Source organism: Microchirus variegatus (genome assembly GCF_963457635.1).
Source record: "Microchirus variegatus genome assembly, chromosome: 8".
NCBI classification, from domain to species: domain Eukaryota; kingdom Metazoa; phylum Chordata; class Actinopteri; order Pleuronectiformes; family Soleidae; genus Microchirus; species Microchirus variegatus.
In genome coordinates, this window is record NC_139809.1 from 2778765 (window position 1) to 2803398 (window position 24634).

The 24634-nt window shown below is 40.0% G+C and overlaps 2 protein-coding genes across 2 annotated transcripts; both read left to right on the forward strand.

The window, feature by feature from the left end:
* Positions 1-2554: 2554 nt before the first annotated feature.
* Positions 2555-14356, forward strand: LOC310930795 (anoctamin-9; the record flags this gene model as incomplete). Its single annotated transcript, XM_083893841.1, has 23 exons — positions 2555-2575; positions 3222-3296; positions 3407-3529; positions 3620-3756; positions 4098-4147; positions 6037-6095; positions 6522-6601; positions 7471-7605; positions 7688-7781; positions 7868-7928; positions 8798-8880; positions 8974-9078; positions 9179-9343; positions 9428-9464; positions 11171-11282; positions 11956-12013; positions 12151-12248; positions 12360-12556; positions 12642-12794; positions 13570-13717; positions 13821-13943; positions 14036-14129; positions 14240-14356. The coding sequence occupies 23 exons, from the start codon at positions 2555-2557 to the stop codon at positions 14354-14356; spliced, it is 2325 nt and encodes a 774-aa protein (XP_083749967.1).
* A 2858-nt stretch (positions 14357-17214) lies between these two features.
* sigirr (single immunoglobulin and toll-interleukin 1 receptor (TIR) domain) lies at positions 17215-24328 on the forward strand (the record flags this gene model as incomplete). Its single annotated transcript, XM_083893676.1, has 10 exons — positions 17215-17287; positions 20341-20613; positions 20785-20986; positions 21095-21222; positions 21742-21882; positions 21975-22118; positions 22276-22378; positions 22513-22663; positions 23104-23281; positions 24156-24328. The coding sequence occupies 10 exons, from the start codon at positions 17215-17217 to the stop codon at positions 24326-24328; spliced, it is 1566 nt and encodes a 521-aa protein (XP_083749802.1).
* Positions 24329-24634: the final 306 nt, after the last annotated feature.

Here is a 24634-nt window from a genome sequence, read left to right on the forward strand (position 1 = left end):
TACGTCTGTTCCTCCACGGGACAGGGAGTCCAGTAAAGGGTCTGTAAGCAGCTTTTCTTTGCTCCTCCCGGTCACCTCCTCACTCTGCACTTGGAGCTCTAGTCAAATTTAGTAGCAGCAGCCTCCTCTGTCGCCCTTCATGTGGTTTACACAACCCTGCACTGGTGTAATTACTGTATGTTGTCCTCCACTGCGGGGTGTGGCCAAGTACAGAAATACAGGCGCTTATTTTCCTGACCACTTTTTCTTCAGTCTCATATCACCTCTAGCTCCTGACATGTGGGTCCTCTCCTCCTGCCCCTGGGTGTGCACGCCTTTCCAAGGGTTCTAAAGACTAATGGTGAAAATCAGGTTTAATAACAGGGGCACGGTGGGCCACCCGTCTGACATGTTAGTTTTTCTTTCTAGGAGAAAGGACGAGTAACAGGAATAGGTCTGTGCAGTGGGATTCACATGTAGAGAAATCAAATCGTTAGCTCGCGAACACGAGGTCGTCATAATCCTGCTTGTTTTTAATGCAACGGAGTGGAGAGTAAGTCTGAAATGGTCGATCAGACACGTGGAGTTGACAAAAAAAATGAGAGTTTGGCTCAGTGAACATGTCATTTTCCACCACTGAAAATTACAAAGATTACAGTGAAGAAGCTTTTCTATGACTCTGTTTGATGTTTCCTGTAAATGTGGACTAAATGTGTTTTAGTTTTTAAAACAAGTGGAAGCAGAACTGAAGTGAAGGTCGTGTAACACAGTGTTAGAGGGGGATATGATTTACATTTACGATGTAATACCACAGGATATCATTACTTTTAATTTTGAGGCGGGGTGGTTATTTGTCAGCAGTGGCACCAGTGAACCCCATGACCCTCATGTGGAGGATAAAGTGGTAGAAGATGAATGGATATAGCTGATATAGCTGATATAGCTTATAAAGCCAGTCTTTTTCAGCGGGGTTTGATTATTTGAATCAAAAAATTATGGCAAAATATGATATTACATCTAATATTTATAATAGATTTTTATGACCATATTTAGTTTAGATCAAAAACTCCTGATCTCAGTATTGGTGCATTTCTGCAAAGCAACTCTGCATTTATAAAAGCATTATGTGCAGTCAATGCTTATTATTTAAAATGATATAGTTGTGTTTACAAAGGTTCAGATGTGGATACAGACATTAATGAATGAAAAGTGTCTCAAAAGAACGTGTAACTGAGTGTGTGAAAGTGAAACTATAAGGTTTTTATGGTGAATCCTGATTTACAATGATAATTATCTTGTGTTGCTATTATATATAAAAAATATATTACATATTGATGCCCATGTCCATGCTGCTATTTGCTTCGTTTGTAATCATAGGACGTTTACTCGTGTAGATGTAAATGCAGTAAATCAGTGCTCCCTCAAGGGTGCGCTGTGGCCCACTGGTCAGCCTTGGATTTATAGCACGAGGGCCTCAAAATAAAGGGCTGAAAATAAAAAATACACCAAATTCATTGAAACATACAATACATTTTTTTGATCATAATTTAAAAAATCATATTCATTCATCCACATCCATAAGTGACACTGTTCAGTAATGACTGACTGTAAGAGGGTAAAAAGTCTGTGGCAAGAGGTTGATCTGATGGACGGTTACTCCTGAGTATAATGTGTGTTATTGTATTTTTGTTAACGCAATATAAGGATTCTCAGATGCTGAAGATGGAGCTGCTGGGCAGAAGGAAAAGCGGAAGCTCACTCTGATTATCTACTTTCCACAAATCTGGATGTTCTGCAGAATATTTAGGGGCCACAAACCTCTGCAGAGTGGAACATCTCTGCTGTAAATTATCCCACTGTAGACATATGATAGTTTTGCTTGTTCTGCTGTGAATAATAACAATGAACCTGCTCAGCAGAGTGTGAGTCAGCGTGTGATGACCAATGTGTGTAGGATGATTCAGTCAGAGCCAAAGGCAGTGATTTATTTACAGGTGTCTGAAGTCAGTGTTTGGCTCCATCTAGCGGTGGATGAGTGGCATTTGTCCATCAGTGAGGAGGAGGAGGAGGAGGAGGAGGAAACATTGTTGAACATGCCCATATTCCATTTGCACCTGACAAACCAAGTCGATGTCGCTCCTCTCTGCGTGAACGCAGCTGTAAAAAAAACACGCACGGGACTTTTATTTTGAATTTATTTATGATATTTATTTATTAATTTTTTTTATTGATTTATTTGTCACCACCGGCGCTGGCTGGGCGGATTGAGGGAATGAGTAGGTGGAGGCTGCCGGGACAATAACCCGCTGTGACAACAGCAGCAGCAGCAGCAGCAACAGGTAGAGTCGCTTTTACATTCCTCAGCTTGTAAAGACGACAACACGCTGCTGTAGTTCCTGGAGGAAGTACGGAAGTAGCCCAGTCCCATCATGTCATGTTATAGTTTGACATGTCGCTGAGATGACTGAGCGGCTGTGGGATCATTGATTAAGGACTGAAGCTTCTCTGTTTTTTTTTTTTCCCCCCCCCTCAGTCAAAGAAGTGGCATCTGCTCCACTGACTCACCATTCTAATCATGCCAGTCCACAAGAGGCAGGTAGGTGATCCTGTACATCCAGATATGATATCATCCACTGTGTGTGTAGCCCTATATAAATAGCTATTATTAAGGGCCAGGTTTGTTGTTGAGTTGCCGTAGTGTGGCCAGCTGTGTGTGTAGTAACATGCCTGCAAAAACCTTGCACATACACAGTCATTATAGCTGCAACACACATGAGAATAAAAGCCAGAGTAAGACGCACCTTTCACACAAATCAAGAATACATATGATTTCATATATGACAGACTCACAGACTTGGATTTCCTCGCCGTGCCACACCTTGACAGTGTTTGTGCCCTAAATGTGACAGTGTGTAGTCTGATCGGTGAGGGAACAATAACAGATCTTATTGTTCAGACACTTGACACAAATGAAACCTCCTCGCTGACAGTCTTCCACAGTGAGTCAGGATCACCACAGGTTTCTCTCTCCCTCTCAGAACAGTGACACACCCCCCACATCATAGTTGGATCAGCTAATAACCTTTAAACATGTTTTATTATCACAAATTAACAGCAATCACAACATGTATATTGTTAACACATTGTGTGTACGCCTGTATGTATGCATTATCAGCTCTATCTAGCCGTGCATGAGTGACATCTTGTATTTTATTATATTGTATTTGTTTTCTATTTAATAGCCCAGTATTGAACTACTGGAGTTAATGGGGGTAGTGCGAGAGAATGGCAATGACCTGACTTCACTTCCTCCTGTGGTAAAACCATTTAACATCTTTGGTGGTCAATTTACCAAATGACATTTGAGCCATAAAATCTCTGAAAATGTGATTTTCGCTCATGTTTTTTTTTTTTTTGTAACACACAGCAAACTCCGTTGTCATATGATTACGTCCTGGTTGCCAAAATGAGCGAGAACCAGGAGAGAGCGGTTTTCAAGAAGCAAACTCAATACATTGAAGAACTGAAAAAGAAGAACATGAGGGTCACAGTAAGACTTTCATACTGTGTCTTTTATAATCTTTTATAATCTTACAGAAGTCACATGGACTTATTCATTCGTCTTTGCTTTTCCTCTTAGAAAATCATCGACGATGATCTTGTCTTTTATGGGATTCAAGCGCCTAAAGAAATGTTTGAGAAGTACAGGTATCTGCTCAAAGTGTCCGACGCTTGTAACTGGAGCGCGAATCAGAACGTTGTTCCCCTCAGCACCAGGTAAACCACGTCGCCGTGGCTATTTTTGTCGTTCAAAAACCGTCACAGATGCTATTTGTAGCGTTCGTGTTTGTTCATTTTGATCTTATCATTACAACTGAAGGCTACTTGTGATGACATCATGATCTGTGAAGCTCACACATTTAGACAGTGCGTGACTGTTTTAAAACTATGTGATCTGAAGCTTGAATTTTTTTGTGTGTGTGTGTGTGTGTGTGTGAATTTTATATTGTTAATGAGCCATGGTGTTCTGTCTTACAGCTGAAACATCTATTTTAAAAGGCTCTTCAACATTTGACTACATTAATTGTTTGTTTTTTACACATACATTCTATTTCCAGGATAAGGATTATCCACTTCATTTTGAATCACACCCATATCCCTTCAGGAGGTGAGGAAGCCTTACATTTGTGCTCGTAAATGTACTCACTCCTGGCAGAATTTGAAAAATACTGGTCACATTTAAAAGTGACTGATTACGCAGAAAAAACAACAGACAACTGAAATCACCCAAAATGGCCCCCCGTTGTAAAGTTGACATGCTGTCGACGAATAAACATTTAAGTTGACGCACAGGTTTTAAAGGCTGTTTGGGCTCATTTCCACACCTTCCGGTTGTTTGATCGCGTCTCCAAGCGTTATTGTCTCAGTGTAAACGGTCAACAGAACGATCAACAAACAGAAAAAGTAGTTCACACTTACGTATTCGTCTCAAAATGTGAAAATAGATAGATTGGTAGATAAAGACGTGGAAAAGTCTAAAGTCTAAGGTCAGCCGGCAGAGATTTCACCATGTCATGAAAATTCTCAAGAAACTGCGGCTAAAAAGCTACTTTCAGTTCTCTTTGCAGATTCTGAGCTCAGTGAAACAAAGCTGTCCCTGCATCAAACAGCATTTAGACGACCCTTAAAACTTCTGTGGAGTGATGAGAATAAAAGTGAACTTTAAGGTCAAAACCATACACAATATGTTGATGAGTGTAGAACTCAACAAGGCCTGTTAGGGCACAATCTCCCTGTTATTGAACACTGTGGAGAATCAAGGGTATAAAAGCTTTTAAACAAAAATCATCACAGTATTTTCTTATTGCCATGTTTTGGTTATAATTTTGCTTTTCTGTGATGCTTTTATTTTATTTTATTTTTTATTTAACCAGATAAAAGACCCATTGAGATCAAGATCTCTTTCACAAGGGTGACCTGGCCAAGAAAGGCAGCAGCACACATCAAAAAGTTAAATAAGAAGCAGGAAATGCAACATTTACAAAATAAAACATTGAAATATAAAATTGCAACTAGATAAACATAAAGTGCAGTTGTGATCACAGTAACAATTTAAGAACATAGACACTGTTCAAAGGATTTCTGTTGTCTGTCTTTTAAGATGGAGCGGAAAGCTCCTAATGCAATAAAAGCCGGCATTTTAAGTTCAGTTTGGAGAGTATTCCAAGCAGCAGGGGCAGAGAAACTGAAAGCTTTTTTCCCCATCTCGGTCCGAACACGTGGAGCAGACAAGTGCAAAATGTCATTTGAACGCAAGGCGTGGTGGCTTCTGGTTCTCTGAAGAAAAGTGCTTAAATAAGCAGGAACCAAGCCAAGAAGAGCCAGCGTCATCCAGTGTGTGTAGCGTCTTACAGACAGGGAAGACAGTTCCCTGTCTGTTTTTAATTAGGGTTCGAGCACGACTGTGCACTGAGCAAGTTATTCTTATTATTTTTCCTCGCAATAAATCGCGTTTATAATCAATCAATCACATTTTATTTGTATAGCCCACAGTTTACAAAACATAGTTTGTCTCACGAGACTTCACAGGGTTGGTAACATCCTCTGTCCTTAGACCCTCGACCAGGGTAAGGAAAAGCTACCTGTTAAAAAACCCTTATAACAGGGAAAAAAGGTAGAAACCTTAGGACCTTAGGGCCTTAGGGCCTTTCCCATACCCCAAAACTCATGGATTTTTGCGACTGCATCAGACCTGGTGAAGATTTACGTCTGAAATTGGTTTGGGGAATGTGCGTAAAAAAAATGGAAGTGGGAGGGGCATATGAAAATGAAAATCAGCTTTCATTGGGTGACTTTTTGTCGTGTTTCACGTACATGAACGAAAGTTATCAGGACGGTCCAAAAAGCCAATGACGACTTTGCCGTAAGTCGTAAATTGTAAAAGAAAAATCTCGTTTTCCACATCTTACAAATTCTGCCATGATTAGTAAGGTTATAAGTATAGGTTTCAGTATAAAACTGATGACCGATTTGTTTTTATTTGATTCATCTCCCCAGAGGGCCTGCGGGATCTCATGAAGATGAAGGTTTTTGAAGCCAAGTTCTGCTTACATGAGGTAAAACATGTTCGACAAAGACACAGCATCAGCGTTTAACCTCTAAATGTTAAGGATTCAACACATATATATATATATATTATAGCACACAGTCATTATAAATAAATATAATCCTTCTGTAATTTCTGTTATCTGTTGATCCACCACTGCTTTTCACATGCTGCTAAAGTGTTAAAGTCTGTTAAAGTGAAACTTGGCAGTGTTCTTCCGAAATAAATACTCTGCTGCCAGATAATAATTTGTCTATCTAATCTAATTAGAGTCACGTTAATGTGATGCGTCATCGGCCACATTATGTGAGGGTGAACGTACTATGCGTCGCTACATACGGTATTTAACATGAGACCGTCGTGTTTGGCCGTACGAGGCTTCTTCATGTTGCCGTTTTTTCCTTTCTTCTTTTTTTTCCTCTCTCTCCGCTCTCAGAAAAGGAAACAGAGAGAGCTGAAGGAGAGCTGGGCACGATGGACAGCCTGTCTCCAAGGGCAACCCATAACTGCCGTGAGGTTTGGACTGCAACGCAACTGCCTGTTTCATTATTCTGCTTTTGTGTACAGCTGTTAGATGTCACAGAGTCCATTGTTTACCATGTCGTCGTTACCGAGAAGTAGGTTCAAGGATTAATTACGCAAAAGTGCCGCCCCCACTCGCACTATTTTTTGCTGGTATTGTTCAGACTCGTCGCTCAGAATGTGCAGGGGCTTAAGGCTGGTGCCGTCAAGAGCTGCCTTTTGTCTTTTGAATCGTAGCTACACCGAGAAAGAGCAGGGTTATGACACAATGCGTATGTCAGCTGTGAGATACAGCCACATATTTACAGAATATACCACAGTGACCAGAAATAATGACTCAGTTCTCAATGTAATGTAGATTTTCTCCATTATAATTTGACAGTATGTTTTTATATATAATTATTTTTCTTATGTGAGAACATATCGCATTACTAAAATGCAAAATATAGCATTATTGATTGTGGCTGTGTACTGGAAATAATCTGGTGATACAATGAATATAACTGGAAAAGCACTCGGAGAGCGCAGACCTCCGCCAAGGCAGCTCAGTGCCTACAAAATACAGCCTGCTGGCGAGTGTTGTAACCAGTGATGGCGTCTACGGATCACGCCAAAAATTTAATCACTTGTTCCTGGTCCCATTGTGGACATTTCCTGAAAATTTCATCCGAATCCGTCTGAGACTTTTTGAAACATAACCTCATTTGGCGGAGGCAATAATAGCATATGATGTGATATATTGGGATACTTTAAGCAAGGTGATCACACCATGCAATATTGAGACATTTAAATCATGTATGTGGTTTATTTGTATCAATAATATGTGTAAAAACACACAGTATCTCCATTCACTGATTCTTTAGGAACTACTTTGGGGAGAAGGTGGCGCTGTATTACCTGTGGTTGGGCTGGTACACGTATCTGCTCATCCCTCCCGCTCTGATCGGGGTCATCGTTTTCCTGTACGGCCTCGCCTTCTTCAACAGCTCGCCGCTCATGTAAGTGTCTCCAGCGACGTCTTTCCGCCGATGTACCGTAGAGCATTTTAACGCTGTGAAGTAAGCGCTCGCTGTGTTGTAGAAAGGAGGTCTGTGAGGCCGACACCATCATGTGCCCGCTCTGCGACAAGAGATGCAAAGTCTGGCAGCTCTCCGACACGTGCACGTACGCCAAGGTACGACCGCGCATTTACTGTTAGACAAGTGGAAACGGTGTTTTCCCGACTGTTTGGCGCTCACTGACGCTCATGTCTGTCAACAGGTGAGCCTGCTGTTTGACAATAACGGCACGGTGCTTTTCGCGATGTTCATGGCTGTGTGGGGTGAGTTCTCTCTCATTTTGCTCTTGTTAAATTGTGATGTATTGTAATGAGCAGATTCCAGTCAAGTTAATTTACATCAAACACACCGTGCAGCGAGTGCAGATTGAACAAACGAGTCTATTATTCGCCCTTTAAATATATTTTATCCAACTGCCTGGATGTTTGATGAACACTGAGACATGTTCTGCCAAAAAAGATGCCACATCACTGACAACCGCCTTGTCCTGGACACTCGCGTCCATCAGCCCTGGCCATCTGGCAGTGGAGGTGGTCACAATTTTTATATAAAGACGCTTTACTCTGAAATCTGTGTTTGGTAGGTTTTTGAATGATGACAGCATGTTTTCACACCTATTCTCATGTCTCATGTCTCATTTCATACCTCTTTAAAGGTAAAAATAAATATATATATGGGGGCAATGAGGATTTACTCGCCAACAGTGTATGATATAGTTTGGGTCCAGACTGGTCGGGTCCCACTTAATCGCTAAATAAGGTTCAATAAATAGCATGAAATGACACTTTTAAGTAGGTGTGAAACTGAATACCCTCAATGTTGCAATTACACATCTTTAAAAAGAAATTCAACGAGGGCCAGATCTCACATGATGCAAATCAAGAGCTCAGTTTTGTATTTTTATCTAAACTATTCCTTTTATAACTTCTAAAGTCAAACTTTGCCTCAGTTTTACTGTAACTCCATGTCCACGCTGTTTCATCACAGTTTTCTTGTAATATTTGGCATTCTCACAATTAGATGTCACTAATTCCTACACACTGGACCTTTAACTAATGAAAGAATAACGCAAAGCTTGTTGTAACGGTGTAGTATGTTAATTATAATATAAAAACAATAACTATGTTTACAGCAACCCTGTTTTTGGAATTCTGGAAGAGGCACCGAGCTTCCTATGTGTGTGAGTGGAAAGTATCCGATTGGTGTGAGGAAGAGGTAAGACGACATAGTAATGTCAGGTCAATACTTTACTACTGTAAAACTCATATCTATGTGTTGTTGTTTTTTTCATTTCAAATTCAATTGTAGGAGGAACTAATCCTGGAGATTGTAAACGATGCAGACTGTGAACCCAAAAAATATAAGCACTCTTACCTGCGCACCACGTTGGTTTTGATCTGTGTCACTGCCATGGTGGGTCACATATTTAAAGAGTTAAAATTAGACTCATCATTGGAATAAGGCAACGATACGACCGTGTGAGACAAAACGACCGATTACTGTGTTTCCACAGATACTGGTGATCATAGGCCTGACGCACGCCTTGGTGGTGTTCAGGGTTATTGCAGCTGTGCTCTTTGCTGAAGGATCATGGGAGTTCCTGAGCAACAACTCTTACAGTGGAGCAATGATGCTGGGGGCTGTCGTCCATTACTTCATCATCACTGTTATGACGCGGGTACGCACGGGGGTCTCTTAAATGTGCATGTGCGTCCTTCGCCGTCGTCAAAAACTCTCTTTGACTCTGACCTTGTCTTTGCAGATTAACAGGATGGTCGCCATGAAGCTTTGTGAAATAGGTTTGTCCACCTACTCTCTCTACATGTCTTGATGGTATAATTCGATTACACGGATGCTGTTTAACTTGCGTAACAGTTGTCAGTGGGCGGGCAGGGGAAAAGAAGACAAGTAATCAATCAACACCTTATCTCTCGGGTCCAATCGTCTGCTCTGCTATGCCGATGACATCCGAGTTTGTCTCTCATTTCTGCCAGACGACTCCACACTCTGCATGAATCTCAGCTCGTCTTGTAGATATAGCTACATGGATGAAGGGACATCACCTTCAGCTAAACCTCTTTAAGACTGAGGATCTTGGTCTTTGCAGCCAAGCATTTCTTCATTTACCAGCTAAATTGGCCAGAATCATGGTGTGTCATGCAAGATGACCACCAGCTATCCATCTCTGACCATGTTGGATCTGCCCCCCCCCCGATCATGACGTCAACCAACTCTTGGTACAGCCCAAGGTTACTATAATTCCTGTCTCAAGTACTGCAACATTCTTCTGGCAGTTTCTCCATTTATGTACATGTAAACCGATGTCTTTAACCAACCTAAAAAGACACTTTTAGGTCACCATGTAATTGAACTATTCAGGCTCATACTCCTTTTTAAACTCTACATTCCGCTAATGAGAGCATTCTCTCGCTGCCCTCCCTCCACTCAAGGCAACCAGATTATTCGCATTGTGGTTCTCCAATGTTGGACCAAGCCGTAGAGACTTTTTTCTATCTCTACCTCTTGAAGACTCATCTCTTTCAAGAAAACCTTCTATCTAAAATCTCTTGACGCCGCCACCAACCATGTAACCTTAGCTTGTCTTGAGCAGTCTGTGTTCCTGCACTTTCTTTCTTGAACGTACACTCTTTCTCCATATGCTTGACACCGTTTACCACACTTTCCTGAGGTTTAATACAATTGTAAAGCTCTGACACGTCACTGTAAGTTACCCTTTATTCACAAACCTTTTATACCACCTGAGAAAATATTGAGCTCTGGAAGTAACACCATTATTGCCCTTTATGTATGCAACGAGAGGTTTTATTTGTCTTGCCCAGGTCTCCCTTTAAAAAGTGGTTGTTAATCTCGGTCGGACTCCTGGTTAAATAAAGGTTCATCCTACAGGCAGCTAAGAGTATAACAAATTACAGCAGCTGGACAATATAAATGATGTGAAAGGCTGAAGACTTGTCTTTTTTTTGGTGGCTCAAACTGACAAAACAAAAAGGTCCCCTAAGAAGAGTCTATTTTTGCAGTGTGAAAGCTTTGCTCCTGAACACTAGGATGGACATTGGACCTGCACCACCTTATCAGTGTCGTGGTGCAGACGTATAATAGGTCAGGTGATGTTTGTAGGAAAGAAACACACCCAGGGCAGCAACAGAGTAGATGATGCAGAGTCTAAGCTATTCCAGAAAGGAAACAATGAACGTAGAGACCGGGAGAGGCAGACGGAGGCTTTGTGTTATTATTATTATTATTATTAAACCTCTGTGTCACTTGGTTGTGTTGTTGCATGGAATGTCTTGCCATCGTCCCATTTGATATTTTGACTTGTCACAACAAAAGAGCCGCAAGAAAATGAAGACCACAAGATTCATATCTCAGACCGGTTTAATTACAAGTGTAACTAACGTCATGAAACGCGTGAGACTGCGCCATCTACTGGCCAGATAGTTAAACGCAGGCATACTGACGCGATATATCTGTCTGTCTTTTCCAGAGGAAACGAGATCATTCGCTGCTACGGAGAAGAGTTTCACTGTGAAGATGTTCACCTTCCAGTTCTTCACCTACTTCTCGTCACTCTTTTACGTGGCCTTTTTTCTCGGCAGGTGAGGGCTTCACTCAGACAGAGCTGGCAAAATTGTTTTATGGAAGTGTTAAATGGTTTTTAGTGGTGGTTTACGGTACACAACACAGATCAGACACAATTGACACGAAACCTACTGACAATTGGAGGCAAAAAAAAAAGAAAAACGCAATCGGCAAATCGCAGAAGGGAAATTTGAACTTTAGGGCTGCGACAATTAATCATTTAATAAGTTCTAATCAATTATTGCTCAATTTATTATACGATTATATATTTTTATTAGATAATAAACAGTTCACGTGGACCCTATATGTGGACATCCACACGTTATTGTTTAATTAATCAAACACAAGTTGCATTTTGTCGCAACGTTTGTCACCTTTTAAAGTGCTGTGTCATTCAAGATAAGTGGGAAAGTCGTGGTATGTTATTAATTATTCACATCCACATGAACAGATTGTTTTTTTTAAGGTCTAATATGTCACTGAAAATAAAATTGTAACTCTAATATAGGTCACTGTGAATTTGTTTTGTGTTTTACCTGATTCAAGAAGCAGCTGACCCGTTATTTTTAGCATGACCTAATCCGGCAATTTAAATGATCTGGTACAAAATGTCCTGGTGTCTGATATCACAGGACACGTCACAACAACAGCTCAATAACCACTTGTTTTTTATTATGACATACTTGGCAGAATAAATGGTCATCCTGGTGGATATGTACGAATTGCAGGGAAATGGAGGCTGGAGGAAGTGAGTGATCATCTATTTAACCTCTATCCTCTTTAATTGTCAATATTTTGTAGTAACTATTACATTTTGTCCACCATTTGTGGACCAGAAAAAAAGTATGTGATATTGTTTCAAACATTTGACTCTCATGTCTTCAGTGTCACCCGAGTGGGTGTCTCACAGACCTGTTCATCCAAATGGCAATTATAATGGTACTCAAGCAAACCATCAGCAACGTCTTTGAGTTCGCTGGCCCGTGAGTATAACACTGACTTCTGGTATAATAAAGTGCACATCCAGTGCATGATCCGCTCTCCTGACTTTTGGTCCCAGGCCGGTGAAAGTCTCTGTCTCTTGTTCGTATCAGTTGGTTCTGCAGGTGGTTGAAAATGAGAAGAACTCCGAAGCTACGGAGGAAATGTGCCCACTGTTACCTGAAAAATGAATCGGAGGACAAGCACGGGGCCGAATTGTGCGATAACTGCAAGCTTCGAGACTGGCTCAGCAACTACCGCCTCAACGACGTCGATTCCTTCAGCTTGTTTAACGAGTTCCTGGAAATGGGTATGTGGTCTGCAGAGTGCTTTCGAGACAAAACTAGTTGATAAAATAGATAATATTTTTTTATTTTCCTTTGCTTTCTCCTCAGTGATCCAGTTCAGCTTCACCACCATCTTTGTGGCAGCATTTCCTCTTGCTCCTCTCTTGGCTCTTATTAACAATGTCATCGAGATACGCTTGGATGCCATTAAGATGGTCACTCTGGAGCGCAGGCTGGTTCCCAAGAAAACCAACGATATTGGTGAGAACCAATGATGAGCTAGGTTTAGCTGTCAATATGGCATTGTTTTTTGTTTTTTTTTTGAGTAGATAAGCCTCTGAATATGATATAGTCAAATATTTCCACATATTACACTCTTACTCTTTCTTCAAATCAAATGACAGTTTATGGTTTGCAGTCAAGTTTTGAATCCTTTCAGTGGTAGAAATGTTATAGGTGTATACGTAAATGATTATGTTTCCTCATATTGTTGATGATAGACTCCAATGTGGAGTCACGTATTTCTATATTCCCTTGAAGATAATTATAACATTCTCTCTCAATAACTTTATTCTTAATCTGTGAGTTTGTTTGACCCAAAAGAAGATGAAAGAAGTTGAAATTTGGTGACGAGTGTATCCTTTCACCACAACCGGCTGAGGCACATGACATTTTTGAGATTTCTTCCTGTTAAAAGGGAGTTTTTTTTTTCCTCTCCACTGAAGCATAGTGTTTGCTAATTGTGTGAACTGTTAGGTTTCTCTTGTCTTTATAATATTTTACAGGTTTTTGTGCCATGTACAGTGCCTTGAGATAATGTTGTGATTTGGCACTGTGCAAATAAAATTTAATTCATTTGAATTCAATTGAAATACAAACACTCATTGAAAGTCTTTAACCAGTGGAAGAGATTAGTCTCTGCACAGCTTTACTCTATCTACAAAGGCATTTATTTGAAACGGATTTAAATGTTTTAAATAATTTGATCTGTTATAATGACGTGATAAGTCTTGTCATCATTGTTTTTCTCCCTCAGGTGTGTGGATAGACGTGTTGGAGGCCATCGGTGTCTTGGCCGTCATTGCTAATGGACTGGTCATTGGCATATCCTCAGACTTCATCCCCCGACTGGTGTACCGTTACCACTACGGACCATGTGCCAACGGCACAGATACTGACATTGAGTGAGAAAGTGTATTTGACTAGAATTCTTCTTCTTCTTTTTTTTGTCCCACGTTGTGCACGACACTGTCTTAAAATAGATTCCTGTTGTTTTATTTTCTCCAGCTGCATGGTCGGCTACATCAACAACTCTCTCTCCGTTGCAAGAATGGACGACAAGAACCTGCAAAATGAGTTTTCTCTTCATCAGATGACCACTCCTAGTGGTGTAAATGCAACTCACTGCAGGTTTGTTCTATTTTAATCACATTTTTTAATCACAAAACAATGACTGATGACAGAGATGACGTTTACGTTTTCTGGTCTGTTTCACATCACAGCTATAAAGACTACAGGAGCCCTGAGGATTACAGTTTTACCCCACAGTTCTGGTTAATATTAGCTGTGCGCTTTGCTTTTGTCATCCTCTTTGAGGTAAGACACTCAACACCTGGACAAAGAAATAAATCCACATTATAGATAGTTTCATAAATATAGAAAGATAGTCTGCATTCCCTAACATTTGCCCCCCGCTCTCTTTGCAGCATGTTGTTGTCATATGCAAATTCATTGCAGCCTGGTTTGTACCGAGTGCTCCCATGCAGGTCAAGAATGACAGACTCTTTGACAAGCTGAACAGGCTAAAAGAGGAACTCAGGTGAGTGTCAGGTGGAATGTGGTTAGACTGGCATTGGCAGCTGCTGGTTCTCACAGCGTCGTAAACACAACGTCACACAACATAACATAACGTCATCCCTGACCGACCTCTTACCTCATCACCCATGTTACCATTACCACAGTAATTACCACAGGAAGCATTCGTTTGATTTTCCGTCAGGGACTTACATTTGTGTAAAAGCATCAGCGTGTGTCATTACGATCACACACATCACATAACAGACACAGATTTGACCCATAAAAATGAGATAACACCATGTTAGGAAGTTCCTGCTGGATCCAAATGTGTGATTCTTCATGTACACGTGACTTCATTTAAGTGTTGAGAATGGCTTTCCATAATTTCAAACACAGGTTTGACTTTGTGGAGGTTTTTAAATGTCACGCTTGACGTAGACATCAGGGTGTGTGACGCGTATTTTTAGTCGACAAACTATGAAAATCGTTTTTCAACTTTATCAACTTAGTAAATAAGAGGTGTTCACTTTGAAAGACAAAGCTACAGGGAGCCACTGCGGAGGGGCTGAAGAACCAAGTACGTCTCTAGAAGCTGCAGGTTGCAGACGCCTGAACTCGGGCGAGGGCGAGAAAGAAAAAGCCATTGTCATGATAAATGTGCTGAGAAGGGAAAGGGAAGGAGAAGGAGAGAGAGAGAGAAAGAGAGAATGATAGATTAACAGAGAGGAGTCAAGCTCGAGAGAGAGAGTGCTTGCCAGGGTTTGAGTTGTAATCTCAGTTTTGTTCAGATTATAACTCAAACCCAGATTGGATTTCTTCAGATTATGCTGAATTTGCTGCATTTCCTCCAGCAGTCTAGGCCTGTGGCAGTATAACTAAGCAGGGGTTCAAAGTTCACTTGAATCACCTGTAACTATAAGCGGAAAAGAGGAAAAGTTGAAGTTGAAATTTAAATGTGCCTCCTTCACCCTAAGTGGGAGCTGGTGTCACACGAGAGGAGTTTAGCAGCTGCCATTTTACTCTTAGAGACTCTGGGAACCACAAGCAGGCCTCCATTTTCAGAGCGCAGTGGTCTCTTTGGGTAATAATGAAGAAGCATCTCTTTGAGATACGATGAGGTCTGATCACTGAGTGCTTTTTATGTAAGGAGGAGGATTTTAAATTCTACACCGAATTAAACAGGAAGTCAGTCTAACGAGCTCAGCACTGGAGTGACGTGATCTCGTTTCCTAGTTCCTGATTATAAAAAACAAAGGTTTAACTAAGTTCATTTAATTAATTACAGCTTTAAGTTGTTGTTGCATTTTCAGAAAGGGTTTATACATGTCGGAGCTGCGTTCAAGAGAAGAAAAAGAAACACGTGCATTATTGAGTCGCTTAAATACTGTTAATGGAAAATCTCATGTGCAATTTCATCGAAAGTGAAAAGTACCTTAATGTACCTTACTTCTTTGGTTCCGTGACACCTAACCCATTCTTGCAATTGTTTGTTTCAGGTCATATGGAGTGTGACAGCATTTGGACATGTAAATGAAACACATTTTCCCCTGAGATCATGAACTTTATTTAAATGTCCAGATTATCAGTGTTGAGTCAATTTCAAAGACGTTAATCTTAAATAGTTCAGACAGAGGCCTTTCACTTTCTTCTATTGTTTACATTTTGATGTGAAGTGCTGGCTTTCTGCTTTCTCATCCATGACGTGGACCTTGAAGACAGAAGTGTACAAAAACTGATTTTACTGCCCATATCATTCATGAAATTATTCTTATTCTATTTTAAGAATGCACTGACAACTTACTGTTGGATCTCTTTATATGTGCGTGTTGTATGCGAGTGTTTTTATTCAAAGCCTAATGATAATTTATACTGCTACTGCAAATACAGTATCGATTGTGTGTTATATTGTTGCCTTATATTGTCAAAAAAAAAACAATTTGCTGTGATGATTGTTGCATTATTGCAGATAGGATCTGATGGTGTCTTTTGTAAATCAGGCACAACAATGTTTTGCATTATGATATTTTGTAATAATGAATAAATAAGGAAACTTTTGTCCTGATGAAATGTCTTTTAAATTCAATTTTGTTGTTGTTATTAATCTGCCATATTACTAGTAATAATAATAGAATAAACAGTTACTACAAAGTAAATTATGTAATTCTTAAAAGAATGGAAATAACACTGTTCATTGCATATTTGTGTTTAAAGATAGTTATATCTGTACAGATAGTAGGTACCACACAAGTTTAATGGCTTTTAATTAAGGTTTAAGGTGTTTAGAGTGATACCACAGTGTTTACTCTGGAGAAAATGACATTTATTTTTATTTTTACAACCCCTTTATTCGCCAATTTTCAAAGAGCAACAAAAAGCCTGAGCAGGATGAGAAACAATCAAAACAAAGAAAAGGAGATACTACTCAAATAAGGAGTTATTTGCTCTGTTTGGGTGTACTTCAGAGGTTTTTGTTTACACATTAAGTTGTAAACAAAAACAAAAACGTTCACACATTTTTTAAATTATATAATATATATTCATACATTAATCGAATATACATGTGAAAATACATAACCTTAAAACAATTACGTTATTAACAAAAACAAAAAAAAAGTTTTACCGCAATCACAGGTGCGAGTCAGTGTAAACGTCACGTGACCTCGGAGGAGCCAATAGGAGAGTTTCCAGTTTCCCAGCCGCACACAGGTGCAGTTGTTGAGGCGGAAGACGCAGCTCTGCGCTCGCTGTTGGTTCCACATCCACGTTACTAAAACCGTAATAAGCTGTGATGTAGAAGCAGAAAACACCCCCACTGTCGTGCTTTTTCCACGCGAGGAAGTAAAAAAAAAGAAGAGGGGACGGAAAAGACGAACTCCTGCGGGTCATGGCTGTGACTTTAGCCGCATTCATGCTAATGTTGACGGTCTCATCATGGAGCCAGACCTGCCTCACTGTCGGTAAGGACTGAGCATGTTTACCGGTGTCTTCGCTGAACAACTACACTCTTTCTATGGAAGTTATTTATTTATTTATTTGTTCAAATTAATGTGTTTCTAAGTGTGAGGATTCCGCTTCGTGTTTTTCTGACTAACTTTGTCTCATTATAACCTTTACGTGACGTCGGATGGTAAAAGAGCTCAGTGTGCACAGGTTCACAGTCACGCAGTCATGTTGTGTTGCCTGGCAACAGTCGTTAGACCCGGACTTTTGACCCGGATGTGTTCCTGACTCCCTGTCATGGGTTAGACTATTATTTTTAATGAGGAGTAAAACAAACTTAATGTAAAGTTAGAAGAACCAGAGAGGGCAGTTGTGCAGGTTGTAGGTTTTGGTCACGTGGTCCCCGATGTGCGCATGCGCCGTTGACGAACAGGTGCGGATGGGATTGTGCAGATTTTTTTAGGGCAGTTCTCGTGCGCCAGTTTCAGTATTATTGTATACATTTTGATTCTGTGTGGTTACAAACAATCTGGTAACAGTGAATAGTGATGTTTGCATTATCATATTGACTGAAAACCTTTATCTCAAAGTCTGAAAAATGTCTGTTTGCTCAGTCTGAGTGAAAGAGTAAACAAGGTCTCTATGCTCTATGAGAGAGTCACTGTTTCCCCAAGGATGGTGTGTGTGTGTGTGTGTGTGTGTGTGTGTGTGTGTGTGTGTGTGTGTGTGTGTGTGTGTGTGTGTGTGTGTGTGTGTGTGTGTGTTTTTCAAATTTTGGACCAATTTTTTGTTTTCAAATTTTGGACCAATTTTTTTTTTTCAAATTTTGGACCAAATTTTTTTTTTCATATTTTGGACCTAATTTTTTTTTTTCAAATTTTGGACCTAATTTTTTTTTTCAAATTTTGGACCAAAAATTTTGGGTAATTTTTTTTTTTCAAATTTTGGAGGACATAGTATAGAATGACGTTTTTGTCAAATTTTGGACCAAAAATTTTGTGTCAAATTTTGTTTTCAAATTTTGGGTCAATTTGTTTTCAAATTTTGGGTCAATTTGTTTTCAAATTTTGGGTCAAATTTTTTTTTTTAATTTTGGATCATTTTTTTTTTTAATTTTGGAAGACATAGTACAGTATGAAGTTTTGTCAAATTTTGGACCAAATTTTTTTTTTCAAATTTTGGACCAAATTTTTTTTTTCAAATTTTGGACCTAATTTTTTTTTTCAAATTTTGGACCTAATTTTTTTTTTCAAATTTTGGACCAAAGATTTTGGGTAATTTTTTTTTTTTCAAATTTTGGAGGACATAGTATAGAATGACGTTTTTGTCAAATTTTGGACCAAAAATTTTGTGTCAAATTTTGTTTTCAAATTTTGGGTCAATTTGTTTTCAAATTTTGGGTCAAATTTTTTTTTTGAATTTTGGGTCAAATTTTTTTTTTTGAATTTTGGAAGACATAGTACAGTATGAAGTTTTGTCAAATTTTGGACCAAATTTTTTTTGTCAAATTTTGGACCAACATTTTTTTGTCAAATTTTGGACCAAAATGTTTTTGTCAAATTTTGGACCAACATTTTTTTGTCAAATTCTTTTTTAATTTTGGTCGACATACTATAGTATGACGTTTTTGTAAAATGTTGGACCAAAAATTAAAAAAATAAAATAGAATCGAAAAAGTTTTCCAGCCCTTTTTGCTCTGGGGCTCTACCTGCAGACATTTTATGGTACTGAAACCAGTAGTTCTTTGTAGATGTCATTCATGAAGTAGATATTTGTAATTGTGTTGATTTATAAAGTGGAAATGCTGGTCCTCAGTATGCAGCAAGTACAAGAATGTGTGTGTGTGTGTGTGTGTGTGTGTGTGTGTGTGTGTGTAAACTGTTTCCAGACAGAGATTGTGTGAAAAGTGTTTTCTTCAGAAGAAAGCCAAACCATTACTGAGGAATGTCCAAAATGCACAAAAAATTGATCATTTCATAAATGAGTGCACAAATGCTGCACAGCTGGATCAACAATTCCCCCCTGTTATTAAATATGAATTGTCCAGTGTGCATCATGTAGGAGGGTTTGCAAGTTAAAAAAATATATACTACACATAAATATGTTGGGATAAGTGTCCTATTATTTCTTTCACTAATTAGACTTTCATTGACCTCTGCAAATGGTAAACACTGAATACAATGCTACCGTAGTTTCCCTTGTGTATTTGGGAAAGGGCGGAGTGAGCGAATAAGTTACAATTTGTTACAATCTGCAATCTTACATGTCACAAATGGAATTCTTACACATTGAAACTTTAAATATTTTTAAACTTATATATTATCAATCATTGGTTTGGCACTTCCATCCCTGCCAGACATCTATCAAGTAAGCTGTTATCAAGGAACCCTCCCACAGCCCGTTGCCCATATGCAGTCAAGATACCAGAGCATCAGTTCCACCACAAACCCTTGTGACACTCGGATGCATCAACTCCATCACTGGGATGAGCCTGCATTAATTAGGTTTCTCCCTCTTCAGCAGCTCCCCAGCGTCACATTATCTGTTAGAAATGTCCTCCTCAACATCCTCAGAAACATCTCTCTCGGCTTCTTCTCCTTCAGGGTAACACTACAGATGATGTTGATGGACCTTCACAACAGAGTCTTCTATATATACGTCATCACGCTGTGGCATAGCTGCAGTGGCACTATTGGCTACACTAAATGCCAATCAATGTGGCCCCAAGACCCTCCTCACTTGCAGCTTATTTTAACCTGAAGAACACAGAGAGCAACGTCATGAGGTCTTTAATTCCCAGCACATATATTGGAGAACATAGACACACCCATTAGCTCCTGATTAACAAAGAAACCTGTGACCTAGATTCTGGATCTGTCCATAACAAAGAATATAATGAAAAATGACCTAAATTACCAACCCTTATATTTACATATCTAATGATAATACCTTCTACATAGACTTCTACATACTTTACTTAAGAATCACTTTCAGGACAGGAAAAGTTGAATTATTGCATCCTTGACATGAATATGACTTATGTGTTAATGTCCTCTGTTTGTATTTGTAGCTCAGGCCTGTGTGGACGAGAGCAAGTTGAAGGAGCAGGTGCTTAAGGTGGGGGAGCAGAAGCCCCCCTATCGCCTGAACTGCCCTCTAGAAACTGTTCAGCCCCAGCAATCGCAACAACTGACCTGGCAGAAGGACTGTCAGCGGCTCGACAATCAAGATGGGAACGTCTATCTGGAGTTTACCAGCCTCAAACTTGAAGACCAAGGGAATTACACATGTACGCAACAAGGCAACAGTTCAGCCTCCTTCACTGTCCGTCTTATAGTTAAAGGTATGTTTTATAGCGGTCGCTAAAAACCTGATCGTGTAATTGTGTGGGAGTCAGTTTGTTACAGCGTGCCTTTCAGCAGCAGCAGTCGCCACCTGGCAAAGAAAGCCTCCTTTATGTGTAGCTTTTTGCAGTGACCACCAATAACAATAAGTGTGGTATGTCTTTATACAGAGTCCCAGTGTTCCAACCCCCCAGAATTTAACACAGACAGGGAAACACTGTGGAGGAACGTGGGATCCTCTGTGACACTGAACTGCACTGCTGTGCTTTTCATGGAGCAAAATGAGCAATGTGACGACGCCAAGCTTCTGTGGAGTAAAGACGGTCACGCCCTCACCAACCTCACTCTTTACATGCAGAATACGTCCTCATGGTGATTTGAAGCTTGTAAAACTGTTCATCATCTCCGTGCTTCAATACAAGTATTTGAGTGTGAACGTGAGATCAATTCTACTATTGTTTTTTTTTTATTATTATCCAGGTCTCCCGCTGCCGGCTATCTGGTGGTTAACAGTCTGTTGGTGGTTACGCTCAAGGAGCAGGAAGATTTCGGGCACTACAGCTGCACAGTGAGGAATGTGTCAGTGGATTTCAGCCTACAAAATTCAAGTAAGAAAAAAGACAACGTTTTTGTACACAAACTAACAAATAGATTTTATAGTTCAGTAATAACTGTATAGTGGGTGTAACGGCAAATTCAATTTCTTTGTCTCAGAGCTAGAGCCTTTCCTTACACAAGATACCAGGTCCTTTTGTGTATTCAAATAAGGGTGTCTAGACTCAACTTGCACCGAACTACAACATCCTGCAGGATACGTGTGAAAGCACGGCCTGGAAGGGCAGACCCCTTCAACAGACGAAAGGGATATGAAAGGGGTGTTCCTTAGGTATAAAAGTTGTCGACTGTCGGGATGATGCGAATGTCTCAATAATACAGAAATCATTATGAAACTAAATAAGCACTCAGAGAGCAAAAATCCCTGCCAAGGCTGCCAAAGTTTCAGTCACAGATTCTGTATCGGATCACCATCAAATTGTAATGATTTTTTTTATTTGAGCCACAACCTGCATCACCAGAAAATCACTGAAATCCATCTGCTTTCTTTAATTGTTTCTGCACATGCTCAGACAGACCCAGCCACACAGCTGCTGTTATCGCAGCCGTCGTCCTGCTGCTGTTTCTGGCTGTAGCTGCCGTCGTGTACTCCAGGTGTCACCTGAACATCAAACTCTGGTACAAGAGCACTTTCGGAGACTATGAGCTCAATGGTGAGACGAGAGACGCGCTGTAGCTAATAAAACGTGTAATAATGATAGTGACGCAATGAATTCACTACTGTTTTTTTTTCTCTGTGGTTCAGATGGGAAATTATATGACGCCTACATTTCCTATGTAAACAATGATCATGACAGAAAGTTTATCAACTTTATTCTCAAACCGCACCTGGAAAATAAAACTGGACACAAAGTGCATCTCAACCAAAACGACGTCCTCCCTGGCGGACGTGAGTTTATTTTCACACAATTTCACGAGGAGGAAGCTTCATAAATTGCCTTTATTATCTTTCATTTGTATCTACTAAAGTCATTTTGCAGTTTTTATTTACTGATGCTATGAGTTACCAGTTATTAATTACATTCAATTACACAATGTGTCTCCAGAACCTTCTGCAGAGCTGCTAATGAACATCAGTCGTTCTCGGCGTCTCATCGTCTTGCTCTCCTATGCTTACCTCGAGCAGGACTGGTGCTGCGCTAACTTCAGGTCAGACCAAGCAACACCAAGAACACACATGCATTACCAACCCTATACCACTTGAGGTCACTGTTGCAGCTCCATAGTGTATGGACTGCAATGTCTCTGCGCTGTCGTGACATGTTGCCGCTGTGTTTCTTCAGACAGGGTCTACTGTACCTGCTGGAGTTATGTCGTCAACCCATCCTCATCGTGTTGGAGGGTCAGTCCAAACGTATGAGTCCTGAGGTCAAGCAGCAGCTCAAAGAGCATCAGCACTGCCTCACTATACTGACGTGGAAACACAACTCTGTGGTAAGAGCCGCCTCAATAGTTTATGAGCACACCTGCAACTAAAATATTGAGAGAGTCCTTTTAAACACCATTAGCCTTGTTTGAGGAACAGCAGCGTGGACCTTATCAGACCTTATCAGAGTCTACTTACCCCACAAGCAGCCATAATATGCTCAAAACCACAAGGCAGTGCACAACGTAGTAAAAGAGACGTGATAGATGAGGGAAGTCTCTGGGTAACAGTGTTTTCATATAAACACAAATGCTTACGAAGACAAAGCTGCTTGGCAAGTTAGGAAAGCACTTAGCAACGTGTTTACAAAAGTGACTGAAGGTTCTGAAGAAAAGAAATCTAAAACATATTACAACAAATTGTACAGTTATTGTTATTACTTTGCAGTATTTGCTTTGGTAAACCGTTCATTTAACACTTCCGACTGATGCGTTTGGTCTCTCCACAGACTCCGTCCTCAGTCTTCTGGAAGGAACTGGCCTTAGCGATGCCTCGCCTGCTCACCTTCCACTCCGAGTACGCGGGCGACCCACAGATCGTGCTGCAGGACGACAAAGACCCCATGCTGACCCTCGAACCAGACTACTTGAACAGCCACTCAGACACAGACCCTGCTGGAGATCTGGGTAAAAGCAGCAGTCACTGGATTAGCATGGTCAGGTCACGTCAGGTCATAACTGGATGACCTGACGTGACTAAAATTATAGAGTCACTCTTCATTCTCTAAGATCACAATATTAATATATTTTCACTCACGTCAATATAAGAAATATAATACCTTGCGCATATATCGGACTGAGAAATAAGCGATTATGTGTGTTAGAGTTTAAACACCATACTGGGGCGAGTATATTCATGTTGAACAAAGAGACTGTGACTCACATGCAGAGATGTAAATGTGAGTCAACTGTTTGGCGTTTATAATATCTACTTTTGTCCCATTAGAAGTAAATGAAAAAGCTATAGTTGTAAGAATGCTGGTCTCATTTCTCTTTTTTTAACTGTGTGAAATGGACTAGATTACTTTCGATTAAAAAAAAAAACTTAACTAGAACTAGTTTAACCTAACAAAGACCTTAGTGCTGTGAATGTTTAACTTTGATATGAGATAATCCCATCAGGTCAGGTGTGTGACTGTTTTCAGCAGAATGGAATTACTTTTTTGAAACCTTTTTACCCTGAGACACACTTTATAATGTGTTTATTTTTAATTTGAATAAATGAAGACAGCAGTAGTTGGGTTGTTGTTGTTATATCAGACTAAATCTTTCCCTCTGCTTTCAGTTTGTATGCTAAGTTAAGTTCAGCAGCTCCTGGCTGTTGATTAATCTATCTGACTGATTACAGGACATTATCAGTCTGTTTACATTTCCCACTAGTTTCCTCAGAATTTCAATTTGAATTCAGGAGAGAGATGAGACAGTGAGTCACAGAAACTCAAATCTGTTTGCATTCATTTCATTTTAATTCTTTCACGTTTGTTGTATTTTTGCATTGCAGGGATCCGCCTCCCCGTGTACAGGACTCTGGCCAGTAAAGCTCCGATCCTCCCCTCTGCTCCCGTCACCACAGCCACCGAGCCCAAACCTGTGGATGTCGACGTATCAGACTTGGGATCACGGAACTACGGAGCGCGTTCAGACTTCTACTGCTTAGTCACTGAGGACATTTAAGACACGTTCTCGTCACATTTTGCCGATCACCTTTAACGTGGCTTTTTATTGTATTCATTTGTGTTTCGTGTGTTTTGTCGACGCTCGTCTCCCGTGTTTAGTTAAAATCATCCTCACCGTAAAGCAATTGCATTTTTTTTATTTTGGGTTGTGTAAAATGTTTTATAGAAAACTGATCAAGTAGAAATCTCTGTTTTATGAGGGAAATAATTTATGTATATAAAAAATGTAATAAATACAGCCTCTTTCTGTCATCCAGCAGAGGGCAGAGTAGAGTCTGATAACATGCAATGCAATCTTGGTTTT